This window comes from Acanthochromis polyacanthus, chromosome 4, assembly GCF_021347895.1.
Source record: "Acanthochromis polyacanthus isolate Apoly-LR-REF ecotype Palm Island chromosome 4, KAUST_Apoly_ChrSc, whole genome shotgun sequence".
NCBI lineage: Eukaryota > Metazoa > Chordata > Actinopteri > Pomacentridae > Acanthochromis > Acanthochromis polyacanthus.
The window spans coordinates 16,910,329-16,938,325 of NC_067116.1; the positions used below are offsets into that span (position 1 = coordinate 16,910,329).

The 27,997-nt window shown below is 43.8% G+C and overlaps 1 protein-coding gene across 1 annotated transcript; it reads left to right on the top strand.

Annotated features, from left to right (window-relative positions):
- Positions 1 to 19: 19 nt before the first annotated feature.
- Positions 20 to 27,997, top strand: cp (ceruloplasmin). Its single transcript, XM_022206751.2, has 24 exons — positions 20 to 347; positions 1,248 to 1,492; positions 1,585 to 1,797; positions 5,157 to 5,330; positions 5,409 to 5,500; positions 17,312 to 17,474; positions 17,589 to 17,727; positions 17,823 to 17,962; positions 18,449 to 18,589; positions 18,682 to 18,726; positions 18,820 to 19,034; positions 20,095 to 20,245; positions 20,466 to 20,678; positions 21,676 to 21,880; positions 23,442 to 23,581; positions 23,695 to 23,823; positions 24,126 to 24,232; positions 24,317 to 24,372; positions 24,495 to 24,566; positions 24,995 to 25,086; positions 25,229 to 25,368; positions 25,470 to 25,526; positions 27,500 to 27,605; positions 27,703 to 27,997. Exons 1-24 carry the CDS (start codon positions 187 to 189, stop codon positions 27,726 to 27,728), a joined length of 3,222 nt encoding a protein of 1,073 aa, XP_022062443.2. The 5' UTR covers positions 20 to 186; the 3' UTR covers positions 27,729 to 27,997.

The following is a 27,997-nucleotide window of genomic DNA, read 5'->3' on the forward strand; positions in this document are numbered from 1 at the left end:
GACACAGAGGGTCTAAAGTTTGGGAGACAGACTGACTGACGAACCACTGTCAGTTGACTGCAGGCACTGTCTGTCTTCATTTTTATCATCTGCTGAAGCAGTGGACAGAAACAAAGACTCCTCATCTGCTTTGTTAGTTTTCCTTTGGACTTGTGTTTGGGGAAGTGCCTGAACTTTGTTGTCAAAATGTGTAGGCTGGGGTTAAGGGTTGTGTTGTTGTTGTGGGCTGCAGTGATATGTGTTTCTGGCATGAGAAGAGAGTACGTCCTCAGGATAGAGGAGGTGTCTTGGAACTATGCTCCAACTGGGATGAACATGATTCAAAACCGCACACTGCAGGACGATGAGTAAGTACATGTCGTGTTGGTTATAGATTGACACCTGCCTGTTGTCACATGCAATGACACTCATGAATTTATATGAAAAGGCATACTTTTGTAAATACAGATTTATATTTTACATGCAAAACACAGCAGATACACAACAGGATTGATTAACACTGGTCACATATCGACTATATATATTGACACAAGAAAGCCCACATACATGTACAACAGGACAAGTCCTGTAAACATAAAATATATGAAGTCTTTATGATTGTAATTAAATACACTACCATTCAAAAGTTTGAGGTCACTTAGAAATGTCTTTATTCCTAAAAGAAAAGCATTTTTTTTCAATTAAGATGACATAAAATTAATCAGAAATACAGTCTGGACATTATTAATGTGATAAATGACTGTTCTCGCTGGAAACGGTTGATTTTTAATGGAATATCTACATCGGGGTACAGAGGAACATTTCCAGCAACCATCACTCCTGTGTTCTAATGCTACACTGTGTTAGCTAATGGTGTTGAAAGGCTAACTGATGATTAGAAAACCCTTGTGCAGTTATGTTAGCACATGAATAAAAGTGTGAGTTTGGATTGAATTGTCTGGGTGACCCCAAACTTTTGAACGATTGTGTATGCCTAATTATAAATTGTGTGATATTGGTGGGAATCAAATGAAATCAAAGCAACATTAATGATGCTGGATTCCAGTTTCCTGCTTCAGTTTCAGAGTCTGTCAGTTGAGGTTTAAAGCACACTCATTGTTAATAGCATCAATGTCCCCAGTGCTTTCTTTTTGGTCATACTGGCAAAAGTCCCAAATAAATCTTTAATCAGATCGTTTTAAGCTTTCGAAATATTTTAACTTAATACAGACTCATTTTGATCTCTCTCTGTCTTGATCTGACTGTAGAGAAGCTTCAGTGTTTTTAAAGAGAGGCCTCCAGCGTATCGGCCCCACCTACAAGAAGGCAGTTTATAAGCAGTACACCGACGGCACCTACAGGACGGAGGTGCAGAAGCCACAGTGGCTGGGTTACATGGGCCCAGTGCTGATGGCTGAGGAGGGCGACACAGTGGTGGTCCAACTGAGAAACGCAGCCTCCAGACCTTACAGCATCCACCCACATGGGCTGAACTACAGCAAAGGCAATGAGGGTGAGAAAGAAGCACAGTGATTCAGTATTAAAGCACAAGCGGACTGGAAAGGCTGATAGACATGTGACTCTGTTGGTGTGTTTGGTCCTCAGGAGCTCTGTACCCAGACAATACAGGTCCAGAACTAAAGCGTGACGACTCAGTGGCTCCAGGTAGAACAATGATTTACGAGTGGAGCCTCCCTGAATCCCACAGCCCAACATCACAGGACAGCAACTGCATGACCAGATTCTACCACTCCCACGTCAGCCCACCAAGAGACATCAACTCAGGGCTGATAGGACCCCTCATTGTCTGCAAGAAAGGTACTGGAAGATTTTTTTTTAACTTCATTGCATCTAAAGATTGTACTGAAGTACACTTTGCACTTTTTCTCCACTGAATTTCAGAGAGAAGATCTTCTACTTCAGATTAATATTTCACATTCAACAGAGGTGATCATATCACAGAGTCTGAGGCATTGTTTTGCATTCAAATCAAATCAAATCAAATCGAACTTTATTTATATAGCACTTTTCATCCATTTAAAATGCAACACAAAGTGCTTCACAAAATAAAAGAGTAAATATAATAATAAACAGTCAACTGATAAAAACATTAAAATGCTCATTTGCTGATGTATCCAAAGAAAATAATTAATGCAGTTTTATAATGCTGACAGAGACCATTCTGCTGCATAATAAGTACTTGAACTTTTGATGCTTTTAAAATATAAACATCAGAAGAAATACTGCTTTTACACAGTGTTTTTTTCTTACATTCTCGTTCACCTTAACCGAAGTAATTGACAACTCAGTGTCTCACAGATTTGATCAGGTTTTAGAAATAGTTCCATCCATCTATTATCTACAGTGGCGTGCACAGATAGTCACCAGGTGGTGCTAGAGCACCTGCCCTTTGCCCTCAGTATCAAGCAAGTGCCCTCCCGTCTCAACTTTTTTTTTTTTTTTTTTTTTAAATTTAACATTAAACGCACATACAAACGACCAGTTCTGCTACTTGCCCCGTCCCATCTCGTAACGTGAACGTGAGGAGCGGACACGCGTGTGGCAGCAGCTGCACAGTCCACAGCATCTCCTCCCTGACTGTAGCCACCAACCAGGTGACACCTAAATGAATCAAGTGTATTGTTCATAAGCTTTGGTTGCCAAGCCACACGGTGCATTTATTTGTCTCTAATGTGAAATAGTCTGTCACATGCAGCGCAAATCAACCGTGCCAAAATTAGCCAACTGCCCGTGTTAGAAAGGCTTCATATTTCGATTGGAATATTGTCTGGGTTGTGTTTTATATGTGCATTTCGTCCTTTGCTGAGTTAACCGAATGTTGTCCTTTTTCCCTTAATGTCCCTGAACGCACCTCGAGTGCCGCGTTTTTTCTCTATAGCTGCTGCAATTGTTGACTAGTTTCTCCCGTGCACATGTTCGGACTGAATACATGTTGCATTTTTCCTTTACGTGCTGTGTCTAAATGACCAAAGGTGAGTGGTCTTGTGTTCCCCCAGTGTACAGCGTTCACTGTTCATTGTTACCTGTTGTTGCTGATACTTTATGTGATGGACATTAGCTTAGCTGTTAGCCTATCACGTTGTCGATTGTCAGCGCGTGTCTGGTTGCGTTGCTAATGTTATGTGAGTTAATGTGATTGAAATGCTAAGCCATACACAGTATTTTGCAGTTTGTGCTATTGTGTTTATGTGCATTTTATGCTATTTCTCAGTATAATTATTTTTATTTGTGGCTGTACTTATGACAAATGTGTCACTGATTATTATTCCTGTTTGTAATATTTCAGAACCACAGCTATCACAGCACAGCTATCTGTCACAGCTGTCTATAGTACAACAGCCTTTTGAGTTATCCAGTAATGAATACCAATATCCTGGAAAGTTTGGCTGCCTGTTGTCTAACCAGAACACCTCATACCTTGTGCCACTCTGAAGCCACCCACCTGGAGACCCTCTCTCCTTTTTAGCCCACCTGCTTAACAAGCCCCTGGCTACTTATAATAATAATCAAATAATGACATAATGTGAGGACGATGACCACACAACCAATGTTATTTGTTGAATTGGTACAGCATATGCTCAGTATGCTATTACTGAATATTTAGTTTGTGTAGGTTTAATATTAGCCTACATTAGGTAGAGGTAGCACTGTTGTGACTTATTTGCTAAATGACAAAAAGAAAAAGTAGCTTTCTGCCTTGTTGTAGCCTAATGTCAGGAATCAGTCCTGATATTGTTGATCTCTTTTCATTTACCAAATGCAGCATGCCCAGAAGGGAAAGGATCAAGAAAGACAAAGAAAGGGAGCTACATGTCATTTACAATGTTATGTTACAATGTTTTATTGACCCTTTGTGTGTTATTATTAAGATATTAAAATAAACAATGTTACAGAATTTTTTTTTTTTTTCCAAATCTCACTCTGTTATTTTTTTTTCCATTGAGCACCTGCCCCTCAAAATGTCTGTGCACGCCACTGATTATCTATATATCGCTTAATCTTCATTAGGGTCGTGAGGGGGCTGGAGTCTATCCCAGCTGACTTAGGGTGAAGGACAGAGGACATCCTGGACAGGTCACCAGTCCTATCATGGGGCTACATATAGAGACAAACAATCACACTCACATTCACACCTAGGGACAATTTAGACTCACCAAATAACCTCAGCATGTTTTTGGACTGTGGGAGGAAGCCAGACTATCAGCAGTAGTTTATATCACAAATTTGTTGAGTAATAGAATAATTTATCATCAGATAGGTAATAAATTATTCAATATACTGAGCACCATTTCTATTGCTTTTAACGTTTTATTTTAACAATCAGTCAAAACTGTGATTGCATTGACTGCATGTAGATCAAGAAGGACCCATTTGTGAATTTAACATTAACATAGATGGAAAAATGCAGATGCAAATTACACAGTGATTTGTGAATGTTAGCTGGAAAAAAATAATGAAAACCAGAAAATCTTTAGAGCAGTTACAATTTTTGGGCAAAAAAATCTGTTCACACACAAATGGATCACTAGCCTAGCTGCGCTAGACAACCCACGGCAACGAATTTAATTCTCTGCCAGGGTGGGTCTAGTTACCCTCCATAAGGCTCGAGGCTGGATTCTCCTAAAACTGGCCGGACCAATCACCATGAAGTGTAGAGTCAGAAGGCGGGCGTAACGAAGTGACGACAGAGGCGTGACGATACTGACAGAAACAACCAGCGCACAATAAGCAGTTATCTTTCGACTCAGCTTTGGCCACAGCCCTTAAAGATTTGAAGCTAAAATTCAACTTGAAAGATAAACAAAGGACGGCACTTAAGTGTTTCATTGAGAAGAAAGACGTATTTTCACTTATGCCGACGGGATATGGCAAATCCTTTATATACCAGTTGGCTCCGCGGCTCCGCTGGTTGAGAAGCTAATGGGACTTAGCCACAATCCACCGGTGCTCTCGGGACTACGTCAGCCTATTCGTTGCGTTGGTTGGTTGTATACCTACCCAATTGCTGCAGAGGGATTTGATAGACAACCTTTTAGCCCGCCTCCCTCCCTGTCGAGCTTCCCTAGACCCTTGTGCCGTCAGAAACATGGGTGTAGCATGGCTAGGCTAACGGATCACTGCAGTCTAATTCTAACTTTGATTGTCCTCTCCTCTAGGAACCCTGGACCTTCACGGTGACAGGTCAGGAGACTACATGTACGCTTTGCTGTTCATGGTGACTGATGAGAACTTTAGCTGGTACCTGGATGAAAACATCAGGACCTACATCACAAATCCTGCCAGAGGCCTGAAGGAGGATGAAGACTTCATTGAAAGCAACAAGATGCACGGTGAGGAGGAGCATCTGCACACACACTCACCTTCATAGATCCACAAATACACCATTTAACCCCGAGTGTGTTTTGCAGGTATTAATGGTTTTCTGTATGGAAATCTTCCTGGACTGAGCATGTGCCAAGGAAATAAGATTCACTGGCATTTGATGGCCCTCGGCAATGAGGTAACTACTGTATGCTTTTTATTTCAACCATAAACAAGAATATCTGACAGTGTTTGTTGAGAAACATAACTGTAATTTTTAAAAGGCAACAAAAAATATGACTAGTCCAGTAAAATTTGGACATTTTGGATAGCTGACTGTTTGTCTATTTGAAGAACATTAGTAAGTGACTTGATGTACTTGATGAAGATGGAGAGGGCTATTGGCATTGAGTTGACCTATAAGTACAAAACTATCATCTGTCAATAATTGAATTATATCAGATTTGACAAGTAGTGTATTGCTGTTATGAACAATCAAAAACAAATTCTTTAGGAAGACTATATTGAAAATACAGGCCCCAACTTAGAAGCTCAATGTAACAAAAGTCAATACGCCCGTTATCCATGACGCATGTTAGGAAATCTGTAATCACTGAAACAAGAATCTTTGATTTTCAGTCAACATAATTGCATGAACATGGTTCTAAAATGATCTTTGAACACCAGAACCTCTCACCATGGGACCTATTGACTGTGTTTATCTTAATCTTGGTTCCATGTGGAAAAGAATTCACAAAGGAAATGTAAAATCTGATTAAAAGACTTCACAAAGATGGAAAAGGTTACAAAAAGATTGGCAGTAATGTAAAAATCAGTGGTAACATAGTAGCATCAGGAGGTCTAGAATGAGTTGTATCATGTAATTTCATAGTTAAAGGGGAACTTCGTTTTTTTCAACCTGGGGTCTGTTTCCATATGTCATTTCATACGTGTGAGTGATGGAGAAATGAATTTTCGACATAGCTTCAGTATTTAGCCAGGTAGACAGCTTAGCAGCTCAGCTAGCAGCTCAGCTAGCGAAAAGTATGGGGCAACTTGCCCCCCCCATGTCAAAGTCCGCCCTAACGTGCTTTTTTCCCTACACTGACCGGCTCGGATAGTCTCAATGAGTGTCCCACAACATACTAGAGATGAGAAGTGAACGAAAACCTCCACATTACCTGGCGATCGCTCTTTGTTGTGGTCTGTATCCAAATCTCAGGACGCTAGAAAGTAAATCTCGTTCCAAAATCGCACGATAGCTCGCAAAATCGCGTGATAGCTCGCGCGATTTCGGAACGATATTTGCCTTCTAACGTCCTGAGATTTGGATACAGACCACAACTAAGAGCGATCGCCAGGTAATGTGGAGGTTTTCGTTCACTTCTCATCTCTAGTATGTGAACTGGTCGCCAGAAATCCCTGTATCTACAAGAACAGTTTTTCAAATTATCTCACGCGGTGTTCTCCATGGTCAAATTAGTGTGTAGAAACCAGCATTAAACAGAAGACAACAAAAAATCGTGTTGCATTTGTCAAGGTCCACAGCTTGCAGGAAGGATGGACAATGAAAAGTGGCAGAAGGTTGATTTTTCTGATGAATCATCCATTGAACTGCATCCCAATCAACGCAAATCCTGCAGAAGCCGCACTGACCCAAGATTCACAAAGAAAACAGTCAAGTTTGGTGAAAGAAAAATCATGGTTTGGGGTTACATCCGGTATGGGGTGTACGAGAGCTCTGCAGAGTAGATGGAAACATCAACAGCCTGAAGTATCAAGAAATTCTTGCTGCCCATTACATCCCAAACTATAAGAGAGGGCAAATTCTGCAGCAGAGTGGTGTTCCTTCTCATACTTCAGCCTCCACATCAAAGTTCCTGAAAGCAAAGAAGGTCCAGGAGCTCCAGGATTGGCCAGCTCAGTCACCAGACATGAACATTATTGAGCATGTCTGGGGTAAAATGAAGGAGAAGGCTTGGAAGATGAAACCGAAGAATCTTGATGCACTCTGGGAGCCTTGCAAGACTGTTTTCTTTGCCATTTAAGATGACTTTATCAATAAGTTATTTGAGCCATTGATGAGACGTATGGATGCAGTCCTCCAAGCTCTGGAAGTCATACACAATATTAATTCTTTTTTGCAAGACACCATGCAGCGCTCGATTTAAGGCCGAGGGGTCTGGTGGCCCAAATGACATTTTTTGGGCCACCAACATACGTTAATTTAGACATTTTTAGGAGCCAAGACCAACTTTTAGTGGCAAAAAAATTTTTTATCCTGCTTTTTGCATCCATTATGCGTTAAATGTGTAATAATTTGTCTGTGTCTGTCACATGTAGATGTTTAGTGCATTTCATGTGCCCTTGGAGGAGAAGAAAAAAAATCCAGTTCCTCCTCCACGTCAACTTGTTAGCTGGAGCCGCCGAGCTATCACTGGTCGCTAGGCAAAGTGTGCCTTAAAACCCCCCACGGCCGTGAAAAGTCACCCACGAATGAGCAGCGCATTGTCCGGAGCTCCTAGCGGGCGACTGGGACGTTGACAGCCGGAACAGGTGCGGTTTGACCCGGACAGACGAGCGGCGAGGAGCGGCAGGTGTTAGCCGAGCAGCTAGCGGGGGACAGCTAGCCAGCCGGGGAGTCTGAGCAGTCTGTGACCGGGGAGAGCAGCCGGCGGACCCGCCGAATTAAAAATGACAGCTCCGGTGGCTTAGTGCTTTCCGTTCACGGTGCTCAGGCTCAGTTGTTGCTGTCCTCCGTATGCCGCCATCACATTTTGGGCTGGTTCTGGATCCGACGGAGTCTCGCGGACTCCCGCGAGATGTTAATGACGTTAACATCAGCGACAATAAAGTGTTCAAATTTGAAATTAAATCCGCGGATCCGCGGAAAATTGCCTACCCTGAAACTTGGATTTGGAGGTCAGTAGCCCAAATCAAAATATTTGGGCCCCTAACCAGCGTGTTTTTTTTGTCATTTTTGGTCGCCAAAATTGGTTTTTAGTCGCAAATGGCGACCTGGCGACCGTCTAAATCGAGCGCTGCCATGACTTAATGTTTTGATGTTTTTATAGCATATTTGTATATTCAGAATGAAGTATATGTATAATTTCAACATTATTTTTGCATGCGACAAGACTTTTGTCCAAGAAAAATCTGACCTTTCTGTCCTAATTAAATGATCAAACTCAATGAATGATACAAAACTTTATTTTGGCATAATAAATATAGTCTAGAGGGCTTTGTCATTCATATGAGCCATTTCTGATTCCAATTGATCAACTACAAGTCCAGTTGTTATTTGTTGTTCCTACAACTTAAGAGCAGTGACAAGACTTTTGTCAGGGACTGTAGTTGCTTCTTTTGTATGCTTATTGAAAACTAATTTGAGAATATATCTTTCTCTGACCAATAAGCAAATTTTATTGCTTGTATTTTAAGCAGTGTCAAAGTTCCCAGCAGACTTTTTTATTATCCTACATAATGTTTAAAGCTTAAGTGTTATTTATGTGGCAGTACAGGCATCAGTGGGTGGTCATGCCTAATTGGCAATGACCTAGCCAACCACCCGAGGCGCACCCACTTATAAGAGGGGCGATCCCTACCTGCCATCTCTCTCTCGCTGCTCCTGACAGGTGATGTCATTTCCGGACCGGACGCTTTGCTTCGGACAGGTAACGCGGCTTGTCTGCTCACCTGATGCTTTTGTCTCGCGTAGCAGGGAGCTAATGATTTTGTGTTGTGCTACAGAGTGGCCGACTTGGTGCTCTCCAGGCTCGTGTGTGTGTGTGTCATCTGAATGGCCTGCTGTGGTGAGTGTCTTCCTCTCTGCCTGTTACACGGCTGATAATTACCGTGGCTAATTATAGCCTGATTGTAGGTGGACGCTGGTAGCTGTGCGGTACCCTCTCCCTCTTTCGTGGTGTGTGTGTCATACTGGTTGACCTGCTAACTGGTAGGTAGTTTCCTGCACTCTCTGATTTTTGTATACAAACGCGAACTCATTAATGACAGATTCGTCGGGTCCTCAGATCCCTCTGCTAATGGTGCGAGTGACGTCTGCAAATGGTGCGTGAGTGACGTCAGCATCTGCTGACCAGGTTTGCGGCCAGAACTCGAAACATACATAGCCACCAGCTACGGGGGACCGCTGCTGCTTTGTCTTTGTTTCCTTTTATGCTGCTTTTGCTTTTGTTTTGTCTCTTGGTTGTTGCTTTTGCACCAAGGTTTTAATTGGCATTTAATGTAGGTATTTTAATGTGGCGATTGTGAATAGTGGGGTTAGATCCCTCTCCACATTTGTTTATTTCTTTCGTTTTTGTTCTCATTAGTTACTTTATTCAGTTTCTCTGCCTGTTTGCTTAATTTGTTATCTAATTTCTTTTGGTTTTGATATTTTGTCTGGGCAGAGGTTATTATTTTTGTTAATTGAATTGTGTTAATGTGACCCCACTAATTTCTTTTGTTGTTGTTCCCTTTAGTTGCTGAGGTCCGGTGGTGGTGGAGGTGACCTGGTGGCGGGGTTCCCCCCCCCCCTTCTTGTGTGCTGTGCTTCCCTGGGTTCTAGGTCTCCTCACTGAGTGTGTGCTGTGTGTGACTGTCACGTGTGCCTGGGTGCTTATATTTTTGGTTGGGGATTCTCCACCAACCTGTAGCCTACACACCCCGGTAAGCCTCAGCGTTAATTTAGTTTCCCCCGTTCATTTGTCCCTGTGTGAATGGTATTTTAGTGTTTTAACTTGTCTGTTAAATAAAGAATATGTTTTTTTTGAATGGAAACGTGTCTCCTCGCCCCTGAGTAAAACGAACTTGTGTGCCTTAAGGGTGAACTTGATTGAAAACTTACTTCCTGGGGCGAAATTCCCCAGGTGGCGTTGTCGGTAACAATATAGTTAGTGTATGATTTGACCAAGACTGTCATACTATAGCCGCTCCGTAACACCCCCTCGTCTCGCCACAATCTGGCGTTGTCGGCAGGATTTACTCATTTAACGGCAGAGACACGTGTTCCTCTTTTGTTTTGCTTGGTGTTTGTATATATGTATCTTTTTCTTCTTTCCTGTGCCCTAACGATGTTTTTCTTGTAGGCACATTGAAGCAGTGGTGTTTACGGAGACAGAGCAGCAGTAGTTCCCCAGTCGTCCCTTGCGTAGGTTTTGGTGAGAACCCTTCCACACACTTCACCTGTCGGCCTCATATCCAAGCATACTTATTAGCCTGTTAAGTTTTGCTGTAGTCATGGAGACCGAGTTGCAGGAACTCCAGGAATTGGTGGCCCAGTTAAAAGCTGACAATGAGCGCTTGCGGCGTGAACAGGTTGACCCTAGTGCCGGTCCATCCACTTCATCTGCCCCACCTACTGCCCCCTCCACTGTTAGTGTCCCTGTGACAGAGAGACTAGTTTTCGTGCCCCGAGATAGGAAGTGTCCCATCTTCAGGGGGAGGACAGGCATAGGGTTGGGTGAGTGGGTTGAAGAAATACAGGCATGCATGAGGGCCCGACATTTATCCCGGTCTGAACAGGCGTTTTTCATATTCGATCACCTAGAGGGAGAGGCTAGAGAGGAGATTAAGTATCGCTCCAGTGCAGAGAGGGGAGATCCTGACACAGTATTGGCCATTTTACAGGAGCTGTATGGGTGCTCTGAGTCGTATGTTGCTCTGCAGGAGGCTTTCTTCTCCAGGAGGCAGCAAGAGGGAGAAACTCTTCAGGAGTTCTCTCTAGCCTTGATGGGCCTCATGGAGAAAGTGGAGCAGCGTGCGCCTAGTCACATGCCAAATTCAGCAGCCCTGTTGAGAGACCAATTTGTTGAGCATGTGCTAGATAGCTCCCTGCGTCGTGAGCTGAAGCAGTTGGTGCGTAGACAGCCTGATTACACCTTGCTTGATGTCCGGGCAGAGGCGATCCGGTGGGAGCGCGAGGGTTTGCCTGGTGGTGCGAGGGGTCGCAGTCACTCTGTCCCCTCTGTGTTTGGTGTTCAGTACGGTGTTCATGTTGGCCCACAGGAAACTGCCGCTTCACCCCCAGTGTCTGAGATGGCTGAGCTGAGAGAGATGCTCAAGCGTCAGCAGGAGCAACTCAGTCAGCTCACTCAAAGCATTGCTCTCCTGCAGACCTCTCACCAGTATAGTCGTCCACCCCGAAATGGTCCAGTAATATGCCGGCGCTGTCACCAGCCTGGTCATTTTGCGAGGGACTGTCGAGTGCATGTTCCTCCTCCTTCACTGTCCCATTCACAGCCCCCATCCAATTCTGCTGCGCGGTCTCATTCTGCATCAGTGTCGGAAAACTAGTGCCCACCGAACTGCAGAGCCACAGTTTGGGTGGGGTCGCTACTGGCTCACAGGTTGCTTCAGCTAGTTTAGAGGCTTCTAAACTGATTTCGTCTTGTCCCCATTTAGGTGTGGACATGGGTGGAGTAAGGGTGCCCTGTTTAGTAGATACTGGTTCCATGGTGTCTACTATCTCTGAGAGCTTTTTCCGCCAGCACTTTGAGCCTTGGGGTCAGGAGCGCCTTCAATCATGCCACTGGTTGCAGCTTAGGGCTGCTAATGGCCTGGAGATCCCTTATATTGGCTATCTAGAGCTAGAGGTACATCTTTGCGGCAAGTTGATGTCACACTGCGGAGTGTTGGTTGTGAGGGACCCTCCTGGTGGTGTGCCTGCACAGGTGCCTGGCGTTTTGGGGATGAACATCATCCGTAAGTGCTACCAAGAACTTTTTGGGCAGCATGGCGCAGCTTTGTTTTCTCAGCCCTGTGTCTGTGGGTCCCCAGAGCCTGTTGTGCGGGCGCTGCAGCAGTGCCATCGTGCTAGCACTGAGGCCCCACAGGACAGTCCAGGGAAGGTAAAAGTCAGGGGTAAGAGAGCTTGGCGCATTCCTGGTGGTGTCATGAAGATCGTGGCAGCCACATGTTCTGAGGTATTTTCAGAGTCCACTGTGTTGTTTGAACCATTGGACTCCGGGTTGCCTGCTGGCCTGCTGGCGTCCCCTGCTCTGGTTCGAGTAAGTCGGGGAACTGCATACATACCAGTCGTCAATGTGGGTTCAACAGATGTGCTATTGTACCCCCGCACTGTTGTCGGCACATTAGACGCGGTAAATGTCGTCAGCCTTCCATCCGGCGTCACTGAGGTTCCGTCAGGGGTGGCCACTGTCTTGTCTCAAACTGTTTCCCCCACAGTGCAGCAGCAGGTGGACGACATAGACCTGTCCTCATTGTCATCTGGGGAGCAGGGTCAGGTGCGGTCCCTGCTTAGGCAATACACCCCTGTCTTTTCAGCTCACGATGGAGACTTGGGCTGCACAAATCTGGTCTCTCATGATATCCCTCTGGTTGATGATGCTCCCGTTCGCCAACGCTATCGGCGCATTCCTCCCTCTGAATATGAGGCAGTGAAAGAGCACATCAACCAGCTGTTGTCATCACAGGTCATTCGAGAGAGTAGCAGTCCCTATGCGTCTCCTATCGTGTTAGTTAGGAAAAAGGATGGTAGCCTTCGTATGTGTGTTGATTACCGACAGCTGAACAGCAAAACCAGAAAGGACGCCTTCCCTTTGCCACGCATAGAGGAGTCTTTAGACGCGTTGTCTGGTGCCCGCTGGTTTTCGACTCTGGACCTGGTTAGTGGCTACAACCAGGTACCGGTGACTGAGACAGACCGACCAAAGACCGCCTTCTGTACGCCATTCGGCTTGTTTGAATGGAACAGGATGCCCTTTGGTCTTTGTAATGCCCCTAGCACGTTTCAGAGGCTAATGCAGCGCATCTTTGGAGATCAACAGTGTCAGTCCCTGTTGTTGTATCTGGATGACATTGTTGTGTTTTCGTCAACTGTGGAGCAGCACTTAGAGAGACTGGAGGTTGTGCTAAGCAGGCTCAAACAGGAAGGCCTCAAAGCAAAGCTCAGCAAATGCTCCTTTTTCCAGAAGGAGGTGCATTACTTGGGCCATGTAATCTCTGGTGATGGTGTTTCCACTGACCCGAGTAAGATCGAGGTGGTTGCCAACTGGCCGATTCCCTCCACAGTGTCAGACTTGCGGTCTTTTCTTGGGTTTGCCAGTTACTACAGGCGGTTTGTGGAGGGCTTCGCCAAGTTGGCAGCCCCTCTGCATAAGGCTGTGGCCGAGTGGGGCCGTGTAAGAACTGGTAATTCTGGGCGTGGCATCATTGGGTGTTGGACCACTGAGTGTCAAGAGAGTTTTCAGGTACTGAAGGCCAGGCTTACCACCGCCCCAGTACTGGCCTATGCCGACTTTTCACTTCCTTTTATTTTGGAAATAGATGCAAGCCATGGTGGCTTGGGTGCCGTGCTCTCCCAGGAGCAAGCTGGTAAGGTGAGGCCAGTAGCCTACGCGAGCCGAGGTTTGCGGCCCACCGAGAGGAACATGGCAAATTATAGCTCCATGAAGCTGGAGTTTTTGGCCCTTAAGTGGGCTCTGACGGAAAAGTTCAGGGAATATTTGTTGGGTCATAAGTGTGTTGTCTACACGGACAACAACCCATTGAGTTATCTGTCCTCCGCTAAATTGGGCGCCACCGAGCAGCGGTGGGCAGCCCAACTTGCTGCATTTGACTTTGAAATAAAGTACCGGTCGGGGAGGAGTAATAAAAATGCAGACGCCCTCTCCCGTCAGCACCCACCTGGCCCTCAGGATGTGGGAGCTATGCTCCCAGGTACTGTCATTCCAACTGCGTTGCAACAAGCTTTGGCATCAAAAGAGGTTGAGGTAAATTTAAATGCAATTTCTGCCTTACCGCAACACACTCCTTCTGACATTTGTGCCCTTCAGCAGGCTGACCCTGTTATTGAGGAGCTGTTGAGGTTTTGGAGGCGAAGGCAACGTCCCAGCCACGAGGAGCGGCAACAGTTGTCGCTACCTGCGTTGGCTCTGCTCCGGCAGTGGGACCGCCTCATTGAGAAGGATGGTGTTCTTTATCGCCAAGTGTTTCGTTCAGACGGTGGTGAAGCTGTGCTGCAGTTATTGCTACCAGTGGCACTGACCGACGAGGTTTTGACTCAGCTTCACCAGGAGCATGGCCATCAAGGGGTGGAGCGAACGCTGGCCCTCCTGCGGGCTAGGTGTTATTGGCCTGGCATGTCCTCTGCTGTTGCTCAGTGGTGCCAGACCTGTGAGCGGTGTCAGGTTGCAAAGGATGTCCACCCAACAGCTCGCAGCTTTTTGGGGCATCTGTTGGCATCACGCCCAAATGAGATCCTGGCAGTTGATTACACCTGTCTCGAGCCTGCCCAGAACGGCATGGAAAACATCTTGGTGATGACAGATGTTTTTAGTAAGTATACCGTAGCTGTCCCCACCCGCGATCAGCGTGCCTCCACTGTGGCCAAGGTCCTTGTGTCTGAGTGGTTTTATAAGTTTGGCGTACCTGCTCGGTTACACTCAGACCAGGGTCGTAATTTTGAGAGCGCTTTGATCCAACAGCTCTGCAGCCTGTATGGTATTGTTAAATCGCGCACTACCCCGTACCACCCAGCTGGCAATGGTCAGTGTGAGCGATTTAACCGCACCCTCCACAACTTGCTGCGCACTTTGCCAGTCTCCCGGAAAAGGGACTGGAATTCATGTTTGCCTCAGGTTCTGTACTGTTATAACACCACTCCCCATCAGAGCACTGGAGAGTCGCCCTTCCTCCTGATGTTCGGCCAGGAACCGAGGCTCCCAGTGGACTTCCTCTTGGGTCGAGTTGAGAACCCGGTGAGTGGCACCGTTCATGAGTGGGTCCAGGAGCATCAGGCCCGCTTGCAGGTGGCCTTTGATGGAGCCAGAGGACACTTGCAACAGGCAGCTGATCGTAGAAAGAGAAACCACGACCAGCATGTGAAAGATGTGCCTTTGAGTGAGGGTCAGTTGGTGTATGTGCGTGATTTCAGTGCGAGAGGTCCCCATAAGATCCGGGACCGGTGGAGCTCTGCAAGGTACCAGGTGTTGAGAGCCCCTAGGGGAGGTGGTGCTGTATACACCATTGTGCAGATGGATGATCAGTCCAGGGTCAGGCAGGTCCATCGCTCGATGTTGAGGGCTGTGGTTGGGGTGGATCCACCTGTCTCTGTCTCTGTGTCCATTTCACCACCGGTCAGAGAGTCACCCTCTGAAGATGGGAGTTTGGACTGTGACTTGATGGTTCTGAGGCAAGAGACCCCTGGGCCCCCAACTGTCGTGCCCTCCACTCGACCAACTGCAGTGACCCCTACTACACTCCCAGTACTGGTGTCACCATACGACCGAGACATTTTAGAGGGTGGTCCGTTGGCAGTACCACCGTCCGAGTCATCAGCGCCTTTAGTCTCCCCTCCAGAGAACCATGCTGGGCCTAGTGGTGTTGTCCCGCGCAGGACTGCAAGGTCCACTGCCGGCCACCACCCTAATCCCCACCGTCTCCCACAGCCAGTTAGACAGGAGGTGGTTGCTCCTCCTGTGGTTGTGTCAAATGCGGCTTTCGCTTTGTTTCAGCCTTGGAATTAGCGACCGATGCTGGCATTGATTCGTCCATCGTCGGGGCGACGATGCAAGGAGGAGGGATAGAATGTGGCAGTACAGGCATCAGTGGGTGGTCATGCCTAATTGGCAATGACCTAGCCAACCACCCGAGGCGCACCCACTTATAAGAGGGGCGATCCCTACCTGCCATCTCTCTCTCGCTGCTCCTGACAGGTGATGTCATTTCCGGACCGGACGCTTTGCTTCGGACAGGTAACGCGGCTTGTCTGCTCACCTGATGCTTTTGTCTCGCGTAGCAGGGAGCTAATGATTTTGTGTTGTGCTACAGAGTGGCCGACTTGGTGCTCTCCAGGCTCGTGTGTGTGTGTGTCATCTGAATGGCCTGCTGTGGTGAGTGTCTTCCTCTCTGCCTGTTACACGGCTGATAATTACCGTGGCTAATTATAGCCTGATTGTAGGTGGACGCTGGTAGCTGTGCGGTACCCTCTCCCTCTTTCGTGGTGTGTGTGTCATACTGGTTGACCTGCTAACTGGTAGGTAGTTTCCTGCACTCTCTGATTTTTGTATACAAACGCGAACTCATTAATGACAGATTCGTCGGGTCCTCAGATCCCTCTGCTAATGGTGCGAGTGACGTCTGCAAATGGTGCGTGAGTGACGTCAGCATCTGCTGACCAGGTTTGCGGCCAGAACTCGAAACATACATAGCCACCAGCTACGGGGGACCGCTGCTGCTTTGTCTTTGTTTCCTTTTATGCTGCTTTTGCTTTTGTTTTGTCTCTTGGTTGTTGCTTTTGCACCAAGGTTTTAATTGGCATTTAATGTAGGTATTTTAATGTGGCGATTGTGAATAGTGGGGTTAGATCCCTCTCCACATTTGTTTATTTCTTTCGTTTTTGTTCTCATTAGTTACTTTATTCAGTTTCTCTGCCTGTTTGCTTAATTTGTTATCTAATTTCTTTTGGTTTTGATATTTTGTCTGGGCAGAGGTTATTATTTTTGTTAATTGAATTGTGTTAATGTGACCCCACTAATTTCTTTTGTTGTTGTTCCCTTTAGTTGCTGAGGTCCGGTGGTGGTGGAGGTGACCTGGTGGCGGGGTTCCCCCCCCCCTTCTTGTGTGCTGTGCTTCCCTGGGTTCTAGGTCTCCTCACTGAGTGTGTGCTGTGTGTGACTGTCACGTGTGCCTGGGTGCTTATATTTTTGGTTGGGGATTCTCCACCAACCTGTAGCCTACACACCCCGGTAAGCCTCAGCGTTAATTTAGTTTCCCCCGTTCATTTGTCCCTGTGTGAATGGTATTTTAGTGTTTTAACTTGTCTGTTAAATAAAGAATATGTTTTTTTTGAATGGAAACGTGTCTCCTCGCCCCTGAGTAAAACGAACTTGTGTGCCTTAAGGGTGAACTTGATTGAAAACTTACTTCCTGGGGCGAAATTCCCCAGGTGGCGTTGTCGGTAACAATATAGTTAGTGTATGATTTGACCAAGACTGTCATACTATAGCCGCTCCGTAACACCCCCTCGTCTCGCCACATTTATTTACAGGTGGACATGCATTCAGTTCATTTCCATGGCCAGATCCTGACCACCCTCAACCACCACACAGACACGATCAGTCTTTTCCCGGCCTCGAGCACAACTGCAGAGATGGTGGCTGACAACCCTGGACACTGGCTTCTGACATGCACCGTCAATGACCATCTGATGGGTCAGATCAAATGTTCTCGTCTTAACATGAGGCTCATCAATCACTATGATTGAAACTGTGGATAATATCTTACTGAGTATTGGTTGAATGCCTGTGTGTTGTGGTTTCATGCAGCTGGGATGCAAGCTTTATTTGAGATCAAGAAGTGTTTCCCCAACGTCCATAAGCCAAGACCTCATGGTGAACTCAGACAGTTCTTCATTGCTGCTGAAGAGGAAGTGTGGGACTACGCTCCCACTGTTCCTACTGACAGGTTGGTTACTTTAAACATACGACCTCATACAGAAATGCCATTTTTCTTTCTGTAGAGGCTTAACATAATTCTATTTTTTGTTCTTGTGAATGCAGTGAGGCCGACATGTTTGTAACTCGAGGTCGGAACCGCATTGGAAGCCGCTATAAGAAGGTCCGCTATGTGGAATACACTGACAACACCTTCCTGACAAAGATGCTCCGCAGCCCAGAAGAACAACACCTTGGAATTCTGGGTAATTCTGGCTGAATGTGGGTTTTACATGTGGTTAAACACCTTTTAATAGCAGTACATTGTCTAAATTCTGTCCAAATAGTGCAGATCATACTCCTTTCTGTCACACTTTAAAAAAGGAAAATAAACAATAAAATCAGCTATTTATTTTATTATTAACAATATAATAACTTTATTTATATTGCACCCTTAAATACCGTGTTCACAATGTGCTTTGACAGTTAAAACATGCAAAAACGGAGACAATCAAACAAGCTATATGAGACAGTGTAATGGAACTAAAACAGCAGTAGCACAACAGAACTGAACCTTGTCTTCAGACATGTTTTAATGGAACAAATGGCTGTCTCCTACTTTCTTATGACATGTTGATTCTTCTGATGTTCTAGCCTCCTTTTTTAAGACCCTCTAAAGGGCATTTGTCCTAAATTTCCAACAATCTTTGTGTGTTTGTGTCACTGTGTATCTGTTCCTCTGCTGTGTCCAGGTCCCGTGCTGCGAGCTGAAGAGAAGGACACCATCAGGGTGGTGTTTAAGAACAAAGCCAGCCGAGCTTACACGATTCAGCCACATGGAGTACAGTACAGTATAGAGCAGGACGGGACACTCTATCACAACGAACTGGAAGGTTAATGCATGCACATGCAAATGCTGTATTAGTGTACTAGATTATTCCTGGTCCTCTTTTTTTCTAAACTCCTCTACTCTTCTTCTCACCAGAATCATACACAGCAAAGAAACTGCGGGAGCTAAAGAGAGAGCCAAGTAGGTTAAAAACTAAGCGTTCATTCTGAAGATGATCCTGACTGTTTTTTTTTTAATTGTTCTCTCTTTCTCTGTGTGACTGCATGACTTTAGGAGTGGTGACTCCTCCCCCAGCTGCTCTGGTCAAACCTGGAACGTTGCACACCTATGAGTGGCTGGTTCCTGTGGGTGCTGGGCCTGTGGAGGGAGAGGCCGACTGTCTGACATATATGTACTACTCTGCAGTGGACCCTGTTAAAGACACCAACTCTGGACTGGTTGGACCACTCCTGATCTGTCGACCTGGTTCATTAAAGAAAGGAGTACAGGTGAGCAGAGAAAGAAATGAAACATCCTGTTGTCTCTGATATTTTCTCTTAAATGCAACATTAATTAATATTGCCATCAGAGTAAAGAGAAAGACAGGCTGCAATGAAAGTATTAATGTAGCTTCAAAGTTAATAAAGCTCAAACTGACAGATGTAAATTAGAGGAGATGGCAGAATGAGGCCACAGGGAGTTAAAAGCCTTAAACGGCCTTCAAGGGAGCTATAGTAATAATAATAATGATAATAATAATAATAATAAAAAGGCCATTCTTAATGTGTCCATCAACATGCCGATCGAGTTGGTTTAGAAAAGCTGACACTGGGTGACTTGAAAAAGATCTCTTTCTTCGGGCCTGAATAGGTTAAATGATTCAGTTAGAGACAAGAAACAAGATGAAGAGTCTTCAGTCAGACTGCAGGTAGATGAATTCAAGAACAGTAGCGCTTTTAGCAGAAACACGGTAAATAATCATATGAATATTTGCCTCTAGAAGTGTCATTAGTTTCCACATATTTGACCATTAAACAAAGTAATGGTGAAACTAAGATAAGTTCAGTTATTACAACTGATCCTGAATGGGACATGAATATTGTACATCCTTGTGGTGTTGCTAGAGGGCATCTATAGGGCACAAAGGGATGCTGAATGATTTGATGAGCCTTCAGTGTCACCAGATCTCCGCCTAAGTGAACATCCATGGGGGATTTTGAACCAGTATGTTGGACAGTGCTCTCTACCTTCGTCATCAAATGACAAAATGAGGGAAAATGTTTTGAATATCTTTTGGACCAGTTGCATTTATTCCTCTAGTAGAATTCCAGGGACTTGAAGAATCAATGCTGAAGTGCACTGAAGCTGTTGGCCTAATACTTACTAAAACATTTTATGTTTTCAATTTAAGGTTGGGAAACACTTACCATAGTCTTTAGGGAATTTAAAGTCTTATGAGCTGTATTGTAAGATCCAAAAATACAGATAATACCAAATAGTAAGGCCAACTGTATTATTGAAACCCAAATTTGACACATTACCTCCTCTTCTGTGTCTCTTCTCATACAGAAAAACTATAATAAAGAGTACCACCTCATGGCTACAGTATTTGATGAGAACCTGAGCTGGTATCTGGACGACAACATCAGGACTTACGCCACTGTTCCTACCTCTGTCAACAAGGAGGAAGAGGGCTTTGTGGAGAGCAATAAAATGCATGGTGTGTAGTATGGAGTCCCACTGCAATCACTCACTACATTAAAATGACTGATGTGGATAATAATTAATGTGTTTAATTGTTAGGATAAATGTTTAAGTGCTGACATTCATCAGCTAATCTACTATTTTTTCTTTATTGTGGCTCATTTTAAGCATTTTCTCTGCATTGTTTTATCACGTTTGACATAATCTCTGAATGCATGTACTTGGCTCTCTTTTAGCCCTCAATGGGTTTGTCTACAGGAACCTCCCTGGTCTGACCATGTGTAAGGGGGATAAAGTAACATGGCATCTGTCAGGACTCGGTTCAGAGACGGACATCAACACTCTTTACTTCCAGGGCAACCGCTTCCTTTACCGCCAGAACAGACGAGACACCATCAGTGTTTTCCCTCACATCTCTCACACCGTCACTATGGAGCCCGACAGCATGGGTATGCATCGTTCTGCCAGCCTCACACGGACAGTGATACTGATGCACTGTAAGAGTGAGAAACCACAGTGCTGCTGGTAAAGCTTCAAGTTTGTTTTAAACAGGGAGCAAAAACAAAACTCAAAAAAAAGATCAAGAACTTATTTTTTGTGTGAAATATAGCAAAATACAAACTCAATATAAGTGCTATAGCGATAAAAGCAGAATTTTGTCATGATTTGTGAAATTAATATTGAAAAGTGATGACATTGATATTATAAAGTAAAAAAATCAATCTTTGTAAGGAATAGAATGATACTCTAAGACACGTATTTGTATTGACTTTTTAAAATCAATACAAGCAAACTTAAACTGAACAAATAAAAGCAATAAAAAGACCCAACCAGTTGATGCTGAAAATAAAACTGTAAAACAAGTGTAACAGTGAAATTTCCTAGTTATGATCTTATAACTAAACACATTTTGTATTGTGTTAAAGAAAATGCTTGCACCCTCAGAACCTTCCTCTTCACATAATATTTGGCATTTATAACCCACCTGCTGTATTTTTTGTTTTCATAATGGGTCTACAGATTCTATTTTGACAAACCAGTCGAAACCCTTAGGCTTGTAGTCATACATTGTGAACAAAAGAAGAGAAAACGGCCTATGTCAAGGCCAAGGGTCACCTACACAACATGTTGCCTGCTTCGCCACAGTAGGTTGATGGATTTTGAATATCACTTGATGGCAATCTTTACATGGACACGGAAACATAAAACTGAGAGTCCAGTATTCATATATTCACTTGAATGCTACAAGTACACGCATACCACACCTGCACACAATACAATGACAGTCAGCAGTGTTGCACACGCTCAAAACCACCATTAGTGTAGGGGCGATGACACAGATCCACCTTGTTGCACATTTTTAGAGCTGCCTGGACTAACCCGTACAGGGAGTGTTTTCCTTCACACGGTTCTCACCCCTTTAGCGATGGTTTGTGTGTGTTTCAGGTCAGTTTGAAGTGGTGTGTCCTACAGTGAGTCATTACCGTGGAGGGATGCGAGCCAACTACACGGTGGAGAAGTGCAGCATGTTTCAGCGCCAGGGGGAGATGATGCTCCACTCAAAAACCTACTATATCGCTGCCGTGGAAACGGACTGGGACTACTCTCCAAACCGCACCTGGGAGGCAGAGATGTTTGCCGGTCAAGAGAGGTACCACTCGGACGGCATAAACACCAGAGTTACTGTAGAAACACAGTCCCCTGTTCATTCTGTTTTTATACTGAAATAGTTGCTACTCCGCCAAGGAACGGCAGAGTTATGTGACAATCAGCGTCTGTCTGTCTGTCTGTTGGCAACATTACGCAAAAACAGACTAAGGGATTTGGATGAAATTTTCAGGGAAGGTCAGAAATGACACGAGGACCAAGTGATTAGATTTTGGCAGTGATGCAGCTTATAGTCTGAATCCACGGATTTGTTAAACATTTCTGTATCATTGCGAGATAATGGCATGGCATCACTGTAACTAGAAAAGCACTCAGAGAGTGCAGACCTCTACCAAGGATAGAGAGGAAAACAGGAAACCCATGCAGTAAAGGATCATGAGCTGGAATTGAACCTGCATCTCTGACACAGTTCTGTTTACAAATCACCTTCTTAACCAGTTGAGCTATCTGGACACCTTGTTCCAATTTGTTGGCCGACATACTAACCTATGATGTTTTTGTCCTATTTTGGACCGCATACTAAAACATACTAAAAAATTCAAAGTGATCCAGAATCCAGGATCCTTTCCGGATTGCCACCAAAATTAAATCAGCTCTTCCTCTTACCATAGTCTACATCCCCTCAACATTTCATGTGAATCTGCCCAGGCGTTTTTGAGTTATCTTGTTAACAGACAGACAGACAGACAGACAGACAGACACACAAATGCCGGGTGTCACATAACCTCCTTGGCGGAGGTAACTATGACAGTGAACGCTATGTCATCTGCCTGCTGATGATCACATGATTGCAATCCTAATACAAATTGACCATTACAGACTTGTCGGAACGTTTCCATTGGAAATCATACAAGGAACAATTGATTAAATTGTGGGGTGTTTCTGAGTCCCACCAATTCCCACCACTGCTACATATTTAGGTCATGTAATTTGGTATCTGTACATAATGTAGACATGCATAACACACGTCTATGCTAAGGGCAAGGTCAGTTTGTTTGTGGGTACATCTATATTAAATGGACACATTCTGTGTTGCTGTGATTTCAGCCATGAGTTTTTTCAAGATTTCTGCCATTGGAAATGATGCGTAAATGAAGGACTGAGCAGCCTTGGCGGAGTACTGCGCTCTGAGTGCTTTTCTTGTTTATAATGTGGCGCATTATATCTTCAACAACAACTTGTCCTCTAATTTTTTTTTTAATTAAGTGAAATTTAATAACTGTATAAATCTTGCACCTATATATTAATATCTATATATCTCCAAAATTGCATTTGTTCCCACAAAAGCTGGTTATGTTCTACACAATTATGTAACATGCATTTATTTGTTTGTTTCTTTGTGCCGTACAGCAACATTGTTGTCACACTGCAGTTGTAGTTAATAATGCAGCCAATAAACAATTCAGCTGTACAAAAATAGCATTTAGTGTAATAATGTGCAGTTCTTTGAGTAACTAACTACAAAATGAAGTTGCCAGCTCTTTTAGATTATTTGTGAGCCTTCCAAATGAATAAAACACATTTGTGACTCTGTCCTGCTGCAGCCCTGCCCGCGTCTTTCTGGACCAGCAAGGCGGCTTTATCGGCTCCCGTTACAAGAAAGTTGTCTACCGGCAGTACACCAATGACAAGTTCACCAAGCAGGTGGAAAGGACAGCTGACATGGAACACCTGGGCATTATGGGTAAGCTGTGAGGACAGCAGTGACACATGGGAATTCTTATATTGATATTATTCTGTGTGAATTTGTTCTATAAAAGCTCCAGCTGCTAATTTGAACATTTTCCCATCATCCAGGTCCAATGATTCATGCCGACGTTGGAGACAGAGTGAAAGTGGTTTTTAAGAACATGGCAACCAGACCGTATTCTATCCATGCCCACGGAGTCAAGACAGAAACTCCTGATGTCCACCAAACCCAACCAGGTACAGGGACGCCTAGAAAGAAAGGAAAAACAATAAAATAGAATGCTTTTTTTGTGGTTGTTACTTTGGCAAAGAGATAACATCAATAAGCAATCAGAGACTTGTTCTTATATTGTTGGACACTATCATGGTTTGTAAATGCTCTCCAGTCCTTAGTGGATTAAAGTGGCACATTAAAGAGGGCATTGCTTTATTTTCCTTAGAGTTTAGAAACACCTGTAGCATCTCGTCCTCCACTAGCTCCACTGGATTGTGTTCAGTTTCTTCACATTTGCTTTAGATCCAAACGTTGTTTGTTGCAGGTCAAACTCACACCTATACCTGGTACGTGAACAAGAACACAGGACCGACCACAGAGCAGGAGGAGTGCTCCGTGTCAGCGTATTACTCCACTGTTGATGTCGCCAAGGTATGCTGGTGCACTAAATGTTGAACACACAACACAGACACATACCAGTACTCACACTGTCACACATTGTCTCCTTGTCACCAGGACCTTTACAGCGGGCTGATTGGTCCGTTGGTGATCTGTCGCCGTAGCTGGGCCAGGTGAGAGCTTCTATCTGCTTTGAAGTGATTAATAATTAGACATCTGAAAAGGCAGACTGGTGATTTGTAATGTTTCAATGCTACGCCACAAAATAAATCCTTCAAACCTGTGCTGCTTCCAGGAGTTTGGGCCTGAAGAAGGAAGTAGAAGAGTTTGCACTGCTGTTCTTGGTCTTTGATGAGAATGAAAGCTGGTAAGTCTCATCTAAAACACTGACTGTTTGAGTTGACCAGGATTACAATAATTATATTTCCTTCTTTTGCTTTACTGTAACTAACTGTGCAGTTTTCAGAGCACTGTCTTAGTTTCCTGACACTTCGAAATAGACTGTCTGCCTCTGAATCTTCTGCTGCCTCTTAATAAATAAATGGAATTCTGATTGTGCATCAGAAATACTCAAAATTTTAAATACGCAGCAGTTACTCAAACAGTTTTTAAAATCCTATTTCAACATTATGTTGTCATCTAACTCACATTTATCCATTTTGGCTACACAGTGCAAACATACTGTAAATATTTATGTTAAAATTCTGATGTGTTCTTGCTTTTCTCCTCCTAAAAACAAAAAATGCTGTTTACCTATTGTATGTTATTCACCAAATTATTACTCTAATGCTTCAGGTATTTGGATGAAAACATCAGGACACACATCAGAAACCCTCGCACAAACTTGAAGGATGATGAAACCTTTATTGAAAGCAACAAGATGCACGGTGAGATAAGCACACATGAAAAACTGTTATTTAGGCTAAAGCTCTGTGGTGTGATACTTTCATTGTTTAATCTACACATCAGAAGAAATGCCCTTAAGTTTTCCTTTTAATACATGTGTTGTGTGTTTTTCTGTGTCTGCAGCTATTAACGGTTATGTGTATGGTAACGTGAATGGATTGAACATGGAGGTGGGTGATAAGGTCTATTGGTACCTGATGGGAATGGGCAATGAGGTGGACATACACACTGTACACTGGCATGGCCACAGTGTGGAATATAAGGTAGAGAAAAACAAACACACACTCAGTCACACAGCTTACAAACATACTGCAGGATGTAAACACATGACACAGATGATAACTCCTGCAATAACTCTCTGCAGCTGGGTGGAGGTCCTCATCGCACTGATGCATATGAGCTGTTTCCAGCCACCTTTCAGGTAAAATGTCTAAAGACTGTCCTTTCATAACGACAACACTCCTAACACCAAGCAGTTTCTCAGCATGACTTTCCCTCCTTTAACATTTTTACTCACTGTGGGATCATTTTTCACTGCCCCTCTATGAAAACAGCACAACCATGATTAGAATTAGAGTTCCAAAGAGCTATAAAGTCATAAATCCGTCCATCCGTTATCAATACAATCCTCGTTAGTGTCGCGGGGCAAAAACGGGAGACACCCTGGACAGATTACCAGTCTGTCACATGGCTACGTATACAGACAAACCATCACACTCACATTCACACCTATGGACAATTTAGAATCATCAATTAACCTCAGCATGTTTTGGACTGTGGGAGGAAGCCGGAGAACCCGGAGAAAACCCACGTATGCACAGGGAGAACATGCAAACTCCATGCAGAAAGATCCAAGGCCCAAGCCAGAACGCAAACAGAGGATCTTCTAGCTGCAAGACGACGGTGCTAACCACCAAGCCACTGAGCAGCCATGTCATAAATCATAATGTATATTTACAAAGTAGATTAAAATATATACATTATCATTCAAAAGTTTGGGGTTACCTAGAAATGGCCTCATTTTTGAAAAAAGCACTTTTTTTCAATTAAGATGGCATTACATGAATCAGGAATCGAGTCTAGACATTGTTAATGTGGTAAATGATTATTCTAGCTGGAAACAGCTGATCATTAATGGAATATCTCCATAGGGGTACAGAGGAACATTTCCAGCAACCATCACTCCTGTGTTCTAATGCTACATTGTGTTAGCTAATGGTGTTGAAAGAGTAATTGATGATTGGAAAATCTTTGTGCAGTTATGTTAGCACATGAATAAAAGTGTGAGTTTTCATGGAAAACATGAAATTGTCTGGGTGACAACAAAATTTTGAACCATAGTGTAAAATAACCAAATTGGGAACATTTTAAATTAATGTCCACATCAGTTTTCCAACAGCTGATAGCCCTATAAGGTGCAGTCAATTCCAGCCATTTTCAGTACAAATAATCGCTAATATTCTATTTGTAAATAAAAATATGACGAGAAATACAGGGAATATTGGACGCGCATCGCGAGGTGCATTTCCTCGAAAACGACCTATTCGTGGATTTTATACCGACTTCAGGACATGTTTTGGACAAAATATTTTACTGGCTTGTTTCGTCTGGATGTCCAAGGTTGGATTATGGCCGTTTTTTGTGGAATATTTTCATCTGTGTGTAATGATGAACCCGCAAATGTGAGTCGCGCTGTGTACGTTGAAGCCGTGTACAGAGAAAGGATGGATGGATATTCGTTTTTGTCGGACAAATGTGTTTATATTACCGCTGTGGTAATCACATCTGAAAGTGGTTTATACCGGCAGATTCATGAGAATCTAAGCTTTCCATCGGCGTATAGTGTTTGTATAATCGCGTTTGCAGCTTTAGACATTTAAGGAAATGCTTATGCAGATCTCAAAGTGTTCCACATTTTAAAAGTTACCAACATTAATGTACTTAAAAAAATGTTTCAATGTAAACACAGAAAATGCTTTTATTCATCTCCTTAATTGTAAAATCTTAGCAATGAATTTACTTAAAATGACAGCAGGAAATAATGAAAGAAACGAATGCGGAATGAATAGAAACAAGCTCATTTTTTAATGCAGACAGACTTTTCAGGAACATTATTTAGCTTTTTTTAACACAGAAGGTGCAGGTGGACAGGGGAGTAATGAGTGCAGGGACAGTTGTGGACATACTACTCTTATGTGGCTAATGAGATTAATTAACGCTGAGAATTATTATTTTAATTCCACCATCTTTAAGAGTAAATACATGATATGATTTTTAGTCAAACCAAACAAACAGTAGAATAAAATGTCTTTTGAATGAAGCAAAACAAAAACCTTCAAAAAAATGAAGCTCCACCAGTAGGTCATGTGGTGTTTTTGTCTTGGCTCTGTTCAGACAGTAAAGATGCGTCCTCAGTATGCTGGTACCTGGCTGCTCCACTGTCACGTCACTGACCACATTAAAGCTGGCATGGAGGCCTTGTACACAGTTACTGAAAAAGGTAAGGAAGCAAATGGGACTGGAGACAGATTCAGGTGGATACAAATGATAAAGTTGAAGAGGAGGATGCCGTTAACCTGTTTGTTTCTCTTCAACAGCACAGAGGACGAGAATCATAGGCTGAGCTGTTGAGGAAAATGGATCCAGAAGGAAGCAAACATGGACAAATTAAAAGTTGATTTCAGTTCCTAATTTACTAAACATCCCTGTTTGTAAAATCAGCTTAATGTGAACAGACTTCATAGCAGAAACAGAATCAAAAATCACTAACAGTTATTTTATGTTAAAATGTGTTTTTAATATCATCGTGCTATGATGTTTTCTAACAACGAGATGAGAAGAACTGCCAGACTTTTGTGAAGAAAGAAATTAAAACTTTCCAGTGAAATTGAA

What these genes read in the sequence shown, in the direction of transcription:
- cp (XM_022206751.2), top strand. Translation starts at nt 187, where the DNA reads ATGTGTAGGCTGGGGTTAAGGGTTGTGTTGTTGTTGTGGGCTGCAGTG. An exon ending in TGTCCACCAAACCCAACCAG is followed by an intron (nt 23,824 to 24,125) that starts GTACAGGGACGC and finishes TGTTTGTTGCAG; the next exon opens with GTCAAACTCACACCTATACC. An exon ending in GTACACAGTTACTGAAAAAG is followed by an intron (nt 27,606 to 27,702) that starts GTAAGGAAGCAA and finishes TCTCTTCAACAG; the next exon opens with CACAGAGGACGAGAATCATA.